General features: G+C 38.7%; 1 protein-coding gene across 1 annotated transcript in view; it reads right to left on the bottom strand.

Moving 5' to 3' along the window:
• The window catches only part of LOC149570576 (uncharacterized), a 29,287-nt gene extending 23,509 nt beyond the window's left edge, over nucleotides 1-5,778 (bottom strand). The window contains exons 1-2 of the mRNA XM_089823158.1: nucleotides 5,609-5,778; nucleotides 4,224-5,469 (exon numbers count right to left, since the gene is read on the bottom strand). Coding sequence (XP_089679284.1) covers nucleotides 4,224-5,410 — 1,187 coding nt within the window. The 5' untranslated portion in view covers nucleotides 5,411-5,469; nucleotides 5,609-5,778. The remainder of the gene's footprint in view (nucleotides 1-4,223; nucleotides 5,470-5,608) is intronic.
• Between the last annotated feature and the right edge of the window lie 4,274 nt (nucleotides 5,779-10,052).

Consider the following 10,052-nt stretch of genomic DNA (forward strand, 5'->3'; position numbering starts at 1 on the left):
TGAATTTAGATTAGCATCGAGTTGTTGTCAGCCATGTTCATGCATGTCATTTGTTATTTGGAAAAACAATCAGTGACATTTGATAGTAGAACTCTGCCTTGATTACTGTTATTTATACTTGTATAAATGAAAAACTGTCTGTCAGGAGGTTAGGAATGAGCCCAAAATGTATAACTATATAAGCTGGAATGTTGCCTTAGAATTACTTCTTCATTCTCATAAAGACCACAAGGAAGCCTCCTCTACTTTCACAAAGGTTACATGCTCTCCATTTTGGAGTGGTGTTTTTACAGTGATAGATAGGGCATGCAACCCACTTTGCAGCTCTGCATCAAAGAGTTTATGCACAAGTCTAGATGCTTGAGAAGACTGGGTCCTTCAAATTTGGTTGAAACAATTTTTACATTAAAATGATTCTCCTTAGCTGATCATGCATTGTTGCATAGCCTGCATGTTGATGTGAAACATCCTCTATCTCTAACATCATGGGCTCCAACTCTGTTTCTAACTTTCTCATCTCTACCTAATTCTGTCCACTCCAGAAGTTACAGCTGTTTACTGTATCTGGGTGGAGAAGATCTAGATAGTACCCAATAGCTGCTCCAAAATTCTTGGCCACAACAAAAACCTTACACAATAAAATCAACCAATCTTTATCCAGACCATCGAGAAATCAGCCTGCAAAACCTACTAAAGTGAATCTAAACAATACTACTTGGAGGACTGTTTCAAGTTCTCCAACTTCCATTCAATTTCTTTGGTTTAAAATTTACTTGATCCTATCAAACTCAATCTATACTATTCACAGCTTGAGAGGATTCTTTCTTTGGGTGTCCGGTTTTGAAGTTATTTCTCCAAGGCCTCGTTTGATTGTTTGATTTAAAAAGTAAAAGTTCTCACGGTGCATGTGTATCTGAGATTATTATAGACAGATGGTTCTGTTTCTTTCGACGATTGAGGAACCCAGTCTGCTATAGGGTACCCCCAATCCCACAAACCTTTCATCATCTCTAGGGGAGAAGGTCCCGACTCCAGATAGTATCCCATGGATGCTCCAAAATCCTTGGCCACAACAAACTATATTTAGGCCAAACATCTTGTCAATGTTATGAAGCTAAATAATCATTCTCAAGTTTCATCATATAGAGAATTGAAGACATTGAATCTAAATTAGCATCGAGTCATTGCCAAACCTGTCCAACCATGTCCATGCATGTCATTTTTTATTTGGGACAGTAATTAGTGACATTTAATATTAGCGCTCTGCCTCGATACTGTTATTTTTGTAGTTTTTTGTGCATCTTTTAAATTTGTCATTAATCCATTTGCAAACTTTTGACAGCTAATTAGGCATTAACAATTAATAGGACACAAAATAAAAGAACTTTTACTGAAAAACATGAATTTTCCATAAAAGAACTTTTGCAGAACTGGGTGGGCTGCCCTGCTCCTCCAGAATTCCAAATTTTCTATTTTAGTTCTCCAATTTACAATCACAATTGTGCCAATTTACACATCAACTTTTATTTGATCTTTGATCGTAATATTTTTATATCCTAGTAGAATGGGCAAAGCCTTATCTGAATGATAAGCACAAATTGTTTCATATTATAGACACTCAATTGAATGGTCAATATTCAATGGAGAATGTCAAGACAGTATCAATGGTTGCTTATCAGTGTCTTTAAACAGAAGCACCTAAGACACAAGGGTCACTATAAGGCCCTACCGAAGGATACATGGAGGCATTGAACATAATAAGGTCTACTTAACCATTTTATGATGTAATGAAGGCTATTAAAGCCGTATCAAGTTGATTGTAATCCCATTGTCACAATGATGCCATATTGAGTAACTAGGTCTATCAGGGAATGTAAGGGCTCTAAAGGGTAGATTAATATAGCTGATTTGTGTGTTTCAGAAGGTCTCATGTGCCCATTTTAATGTAATACGAGGGATGATCTAATATCTGATACAAGAGAATCAAAAGTTGTCCATTTAACAACATGATTAAGAATCTACAAACTGACCAATGGTGGTTCTAAAGGTAGTTGATAGTTTGAGTCAGTTGATGGGGTGAGAACAAGTTTAATGTGTTGATAAATGTCCAAAATAAAAGTCATGGTCGATGTAGGAACCAAAATATCAATGAAAAGAGTTTTTTTCTGCATAATTTTCCTGGTGTTAATCAATAAGGCAGTCTGATTCAGACGTTATTTCTTAAGGGAAACTGAAAACATTTGAATTCTCATTCATTAGAGTAGACAAGGGACTGAATCCTCTCTATTTTGGTGTTTGTCTCATTCCATTTAATTTTGTATAAGGTAAAATATTCCAATTTTCTAAGTTACCATATTTGCCCTTCCCAGGCTAAAATCAACATTCAGTTTGCTTGGAAGTCAGGTTCAGTGCAGATTCAATGTAAAGTCGTCTATCATCTGACAAATTCGTTCAAAATTCCTTGTGCGGGACCCTGGTCGATTTTTCAATGACTTTGGATGGCATTTTTTTTCCCATGCGAACCCGGAATTACTTGGCAATGACTTTGCAGTGAATTTGCATTTCATTAACTTTTCAAACATTATTTTTAACTTATTTTGCTGATTAAAACCTAAAATAGTGTTACAGCAGACTTAAATTAATTTGTTTTGGCCTGCAACAACAAAGCTTTCTTCCTCCCGTGACAGCAAAGTTCTCTTCCGCCGGTTTTCTCCTCCCACACGACAGACGATTTTCACAAGGTTTTGTTTGCCATTTTTCCTCAGGTTTATTCCTTGCAGAGGTGGAGCTTCAAAGTTGTAAGCGTTTTGTCCACTGTTTTTCCTCAGACTTTTACAAAGTGCTTTTTTCTAAGCTTCATTTCTTGGCCGTATGCAGTATGTTTTTTCCCCAGCCGTTTTGGACCAATAACAGTATGATTTACAAATTCAATGTAGAATTATGTTCTGTTACCTGCAGAATCCTTTTTTTCTCAAAGCTATTTCAGATGAATGTAGAGTTCTGTTCCAGTTCTGTAGATGAATGACTGACCAATAATGAATGTTGAGTTCTGTTATGAAAGATTCTTCACTGAAGAATCATTCAGAACAGAACTCTAAATTCATTATTTATTTTGAATCATTTTGTAATTATAATTAATAATTTAATTCTAAATTCTACTGTGTCTAGAAATATTACTCTAAAATTTAAATTATAAGAACTCTAAATTTTTCATATTGATCACAGTCCCTCCTGAGTTTACATTTTGTATTCCCTTGCTTTAAAACATTGCTTATTCTGAAACTTTTTTTTCTATCCACTGTGTTCAATTGGTATACTATATACACAATCAAATTGTTAGACTTCCATGATTCTAATTTCTAAATAATGCTCAACTCTGTAGCTTCTTATTTCAGCACTTTGAATGGCTGCAAGTGGTTCTGGCACCGGAAACTGCCACTTCAAAATAGACAGATGCTCCCCGTTATGGAATATGTGAAAATGGTTCAACCAATGCCCAGTGGTGGAGGTTATATGTGGATTTGCAGCCATTGCAAAGAGGAATTCAGTAGTTCTTATAGTAGAGTGAAAGCTGAAGAAATCAATGACCATCTATTGATTTTATCATTATATAAATGAGTTTGTAAACTTTAATTTAAATCCTAAACTATCCAAGAAATTAATTGAAAATTGACAATAGTATAAAAGAGGGTTGGAGGATACTGGTACTAATATTATTAACTCAATAGTTTTATTCTGAAGCAAAATCATACCTAATATCACCTTAGACAAAACAGAGGAGTGAAAGCAGTTACTGATGTTGAAAACAAAGGCATAGTTGTAGATTGTTTAGTCATCCCCTATGAATGCCATTGAAATGTACATACTTATTCTTCATTTTGTTAAGGTTTAAAGGAAAATCTTAAAAACTAGAAAATTTTCTTGAATGGTTATTGACCTTGACAAAGAACGTGTTTGTATAAAATTAAACAAAAAAATGTGGTTATACTAGAAATTTTATCTTTGCCCTGCGATATATAACCCAAGTATATCTTCCTATCAGCGTAACCATTGCAGCTTATTGGGATGGAATTGCTACTTAAACTACTATAAGTTATTAAATCGCAAATAACTAAGTATCAATTTCAACATGCTATCTAGCACACATTCTATAAGAGAATTTAAAAGTTCAGACAGAGCAAACAACTGTTCAACATTCTTCAGAATAGGCAATATATACTTACGGGTTGTTCCAATCAGTGGTGTCTTCTGCAACAAGATGTGTCCATTTAGTCCTCCCACTCCGTCCAAAGTGCTTTACTTGCATAACCTTTGGCAATATGGTCTTGTCCATCTTATCCTCACCAGTCGGTGCAGAAAAGTCCCTAGTATAAATACCATCTCCCCCAGCTGTCCCAGTGCGATCGTCTGCCTCCGTCTGAAAGAAAGCTCCCTTGTGGAAATACTTCTGCATAAACTTCCACTTTTGCTTTGGCTGCGGTAGAGGTTTTGGATTCTTCCTCTCCCACTCCCTTCTTTCCTCTTCCGTCATGTTCCTCACCTTCTCAATCTCCTCCTTCTCTTTCAACATGGCCTCCCTATCATCTCTATCTCTCTTTATCCTTGCAATTTCCCTAGCCTTCCATGCCTCATACTCTTCAGCTTCATTAACCTCATCGTCCGTGTCAATTTCTCCTCCATCCCCATCATTTTCTATATTCTTCTGAATCTCCTCCTCCTTCCGAATCTCCTCCACAACAATCTGCTTTGTCTCAACCTTCCTTTCTTCTAATCTCCTTTTTATCCCCTCTTCAAAAGCCCTCTCTTCTGCTTCAAGTTTCTCACGCTCCGCAATCGTGTCCCGCTCTGCCTTGGGGACAAAAACAGGCTTAACCATAGCAATGGCGCCATATTCCTCTTCAGAATCAGTTTCATACTCAGATTCCTCTTCCTCCTCCTCCTCTTCCTCTTCCTCTTCTTCTTCAGGCTGAAAGACCTCCTCTTTTTGCTTCTGCAAATAATTCTCTCTAATTCTCCGCCTCCTCTCTTCCAGCATATCTTCATCCTCTTCTTCAGCCTCCAAGCCCTCCTGGGCCTTTCGTTCCTCTTCTTGAGTTGACACAATCTCAGCCTTTCGAATGAGCCTGTGCTGAGCAATTGCCTCATCTCTAACCTTTTTTCTTTCGGATAAACGCCGAAGCCTGGCATCAGCTTTACTTTCCAAAACCTCGACTTCATCTTCTCTGGATGGGAAGGCTTTCTCTAGGGCAGCAGACCTTGCAGTTTTAATATCCACTTCCTCCTCGATACCTTCGGCCCATTCTGGGGCTTTACCAGGCCAATATCTTTTCACCTTAGTTTGCCCAATTTTACCTCTTAATTTGTCTCGGATGGCTATGATAGTATCGCTAACTCCAGCAGTTACCGACATCTTTACCTCCCTAAAAATCAAACCCTCTGAAGTCCTTTCTGGGTACGGAGTGTTTTTCCCTGCAGAAAGTTTAAAGACATTCAACTGAAAAGAAAAAAGTATACAGAAAAAATCACACTACATCACGGTAATAAAGAGACATCGTATGTGATCGACTTCTTGATTTCTACTCTCATATCCATTACAGGCTTTGCTTACACGAAGATTTGAGCTCGGATCGAACAGACGACTTCCCTCTGCGTGAACAGAATTCTACAACTTGACAAAATCTTCAGATTGACAAAATGGCTATCGTAGGCATGCCCGATTTCCTCTGTAAATCATCGTCTTCTCCATCTTTACACGGATATGCTTCTGACTTCACTTGTCTCTTTAAATTTGATCTCTTTTGATGTTTATATAATTTTCAAAGAATTTCGAAAATGTAAAATAATCCAATTATGGTAATTAAGAATATATCTATATATGTATATAGTGTGGGGGTGGGAGCGGCTGGGGGTCATTTTCTATTAATTAAAATATTAAAGTTACATATTCAGGAAAAAAAAAGGGTTGGGGGATATAAGGAATACCTTGCGAGAGTTAATACGGTAAAATCAGAAAGATAAAAATTATTCATCAAAAAAAAAAAAACTATCTTATGGTGGCTAATGCAGTGTCAGACGAGGGAGGAGGTGGATCATGGCAGTCATCAAAGGCCCCAAACATCAGCAAGGTTGGTGGGTGGCTCGAGAGGAGCCCACCCATCATCAACCGCTTTTTCTTTTCTTTTCTTTTTTCTTCCTCTGTCTTGGGAGGCGAAATCGCCAAGTCCAAGCGAGGGAATGACAATCTTGAGTCATGACTAGAGGAAGGCCAACCAAAGGCAGCAGGAGCAACAAGAGCAACAACAAGGGACCAACCAGAGCCTCGTTGCAGAGTGGTGATGATGGTCCTCAAAACCACCACTAGGGGAGCGGTGAGGAGCCTAAGAGTGTGGCGAGCCAAGGAACTATGACCCCAACAGTGGCCACAAGGCGAAGGTTGGTCCATAGAGGCATAATCTAGCAAAACCTAGGCAATCATACATGGCGTGTTGCCCTAATGATTGAGCAACTTCTATAGGTGGGCCACCTCAAGAATCACCTTGTTGGCTTGTACTTGAATCTATACCATTACATTGTTCTATATACAAGCTTTAGTATACATAGAAACACTTATATCTAGAAAGTTGCGATTAAAAATACCAACATTTCGAATCCTTCCAAAGAGTGAACAAAATCTCCAACCTAAAAGCATGACAAATCTGAATATATTTGAAGGGAATTCTAGGAGAATCACCCAACAAGATCATGTGCCAAGAAAAAGGCTCTGACCTAAAAGCCTTGAAAAAATCACGAATCTAGCCAATAATGTTGAGTTTTGCGACAAAACCAAAAGATGTGCAGGAAAGACTTAGGTTTCCCACAAAAGGGACAATGAGGGTCAGGAATACCCAGGTGCTTGAGTCGAGGACCCAAGGGCAATCCCTGAAACAAGACACACCAAACAATGTGTGCAATCTTCAGCTCAGTGATAGCATTCCAAATAGTATTAAACTTGTGTCCCCAATTATACTACGAAGACTAGAAGTGTCAATGTTGGTCGAGAGTATCAACCATAGGCAAATGTAGCACCAGCAAAGGTATCTTAGCTAGGGCTTGTTATTAACAAGAGGAGTGCATAGATACCATACTAGTACTTGCACCACGACTTAGTTGGTTGGATACCCAGCTTGCGAAATATATGAGAAGGCAAACTAGAGACCAATAGGTCAAAAATCTATCAATCTGGATGAGTCAGATGATATTGGACTTGCATATCTTCCCATGTTTTGAGACTCGTAGTAACTTTGGAGAACATACCTTTGGGAGTATTAATACCACGTTTGAAAAAATGCAGCACACTGACACCTTGAATTTTGGCCAGTGGAACTCCTTGTACAACAAACAAGGGAGACCACCAAATATTGTGTTGGTTCATAGATAGCCCATCCCTAAAACTAGCACTTGCCCAATGAAGTGAAGGCTTGATGGATTCATAAGCTCTCCGGATGCTTTTAACAAAAGTGCCTTGGATTCACATTGGTTTTGGCATGATGAGAAGGGTTTGAAATCCAATCCCCTTCCCAGCGGGCCTATTGACCAGGAATTTAGAAGAAATACAATGCCTAAGGAGAATTTTCTAGGCTTCATCTCCAGCGAGGGCACGGATGGCCCATTTAGCACACAAGGAAATACCCTGCTTTTGAGTAGAAATAAGACCAAGGTCGTCCAATTCCTTGGGAAGGTAACAATGCTCCCAAGTGACTTTGTAAAACTTGTGGTAGTTGGATCCTAAAGTCCAAAGGAAATCTCAAAGAAACTTATCTAGCTTCAGATAAGAGACCTTAGAAGGTGCCCAAATGGATGAGTAGTAAACATGGGTAGCAACCAAAACCTTAGAGAAAATATGGAATTTACCAATGAAATAAAGAGGCTTGGTGAACCAATAATCCAGCTTTTTGGAAATCTTAGCAAGCACGGCTTTCCAAAGGTCAACAATCAAAGTTTGGAAGGCAAAAGGAATGCCCCAAAAGCAAAAAATCTCATCATGTTGAATCCATTTCCAATTTTATTGCGAAAGCCAAGGTAAAGCAAGAACAAAAGACTACTAGTAGCACAAAGTTTTGTGTCATTGAATGGCAAAACCAGAAGCCAACCAAAAAGTGTCAAGATATTGAAAAGCATTTGAAACATTTTCCTCATCCTATAAGAGAGTGAGAAAGGACTCATCAGCAAAGGAGCCATTAAGAAGCTAAAAAGGCGACTTGGGTAGGGAAATGCCTCTAACGTAACCAGAGGAGATAGCATTGGCAAGAAAATACCCAAAACCTTCAATAGTCAAAACATGTAAAGCTAGAGTCGGAGGACATCCCTACTGGATGGACCAGAAGAGACCAAAGGCCTTAGATTCCCTGCCATTGATGGTGATACAAGTCGAAGCTTCTCTGAAGCACATTTCCATTGATTGAAGAAAGATAAGACCAAATCCAAGGGCCTGAAGCATCACAAGAATGAAAGGTCATTTGATGTGGTCATAAGCCTTCGCAAAATCAAGTTTGACAAAAAGGGTTTGGTAATTAGACTCGAGCCCATTCCATACCTTCCCAAATAGCAATAATGTTGTCAAGAATATATATGAATTTAATGAACCCAGTTTGCTATGGGCACACAATCAAAGGCAAAAGGTAGAAAATCTTGAGAGCCAAGGCTTTAGCTATGATCTTGTACAAGACATTCAACAATGTAATGGGTCTCCAATTGCAAAACTCTTCCAGATCTTCAGCTTTAGGTATGAATTTAATAATTCCTTTGTTAATAATATTGCCAAGGGATTTGGAATGAAAGGCTTCAAGGTAGACTTTGTGTAAATCTGGCTCAACAGAATCCCAAAAAGCTTTATAGAATTTGCAGGTGGCACCATCACACTCAGGGGCCTTGTCATCCACCATAAAAAAGATAGCTTTATTAGAGTAGGGTTGTCATCACACCAAAAGACAGATCTGTCAATGCCCGATACAACTACTCAACTTATAGTACACAGAAGGTGGTTAAGCCCATGTTACAAATCCCAAGGGGAGCATTGAATAAATTTCTAGCAATCTCCCCCTTAGCGTTACTCGAGGGTCTAAGGATTTGAACTTGTGACCAAGCTCTAATACCACTTGTTAGAGTGGGGTTGTTGTTGCACCAAAAGACCAATTTGTCCTGCTCGATCCAACCACTCAACTTGTAATACACAGGAGGCGATTGAGCGCTTGTCACGAATCCTGAGCAGAGCGTTGAAAAAATTTATAACAAGCTTCCTTGAGGTCATTGAGGGTAAGCGTTTGGTCACAAAATGCACATTGCTCAAGCACAAGTCTCTTTGGATTCGTTGTGATGCATTCCTTCAAGGCTTGGTCCTTGTCAACCGAATTTCCCTGCATTGTGAACACCTTCTCATAGTGTTAGAAAAAAGCTTGAAGAATGTCAAAACTCAGAGAACATTTGATGACCTTCCTTAATTCTTTTAATCCCCACAAAGGTATGACAAGCTCTAAGAGCTTGGAAGAATTCCTTAGAAGCTTGGTCTCTAACTTTAAACCAATGGAGACGAGCCTTGATCCGAACACTCATGGTGACATAATTGTTAGTAGTCTACTTTGGTGGCAAAGATTTGCAAGCCAAGTTTGTAGGTCAAAATCAAACAAATTCAAGACCAAGGCCTCAGAAGCTACACGTAGATCTTTGGTGGTGGTGTCATAGGATTGCTTATGATATAGAGCAAGTTGTCTGTCGTAGATGCAGAGTAATCTTGTCATATCGGACATAACATCATTCCACCATTAAATCCATCCAATGTGGGTGTGGGGCTAAGCTTCTAAATTCCAAACACGCAAAATGTGAGCCATAGTGGGATTATGACTCAATAATGACATGTTGAGGAAAAAGTATGTCTTACAAGGACATCTCTGAGTTGTTTTCCAAGTGATGGTATATAGGATGAGATAGTGATCTGACAAGGTCACATCATGCAAAGGAATGATAAGTGTTTCCCTATCTTTAGAAAAGGAGAAAAAGATTGTGCAAATATCATCGCA

The sequence above is a fragment of the Cupressus sempervirens genome, chromosome 3 (assembly GCF_028749045.1).
Source record: "Cupressus sempervirens isolate cs-2001-9-10 chromosome 3, ASM2874904v1, whole genome shotgun sequence".
NCBI classification, from domain to species: domain Eukaryota; kingdom Viridiplantae; phylum Streptophyta; class Pinopsida; order Cupressales; family Cupressaceae; genus Cupressus; species Cupressus sempervirens.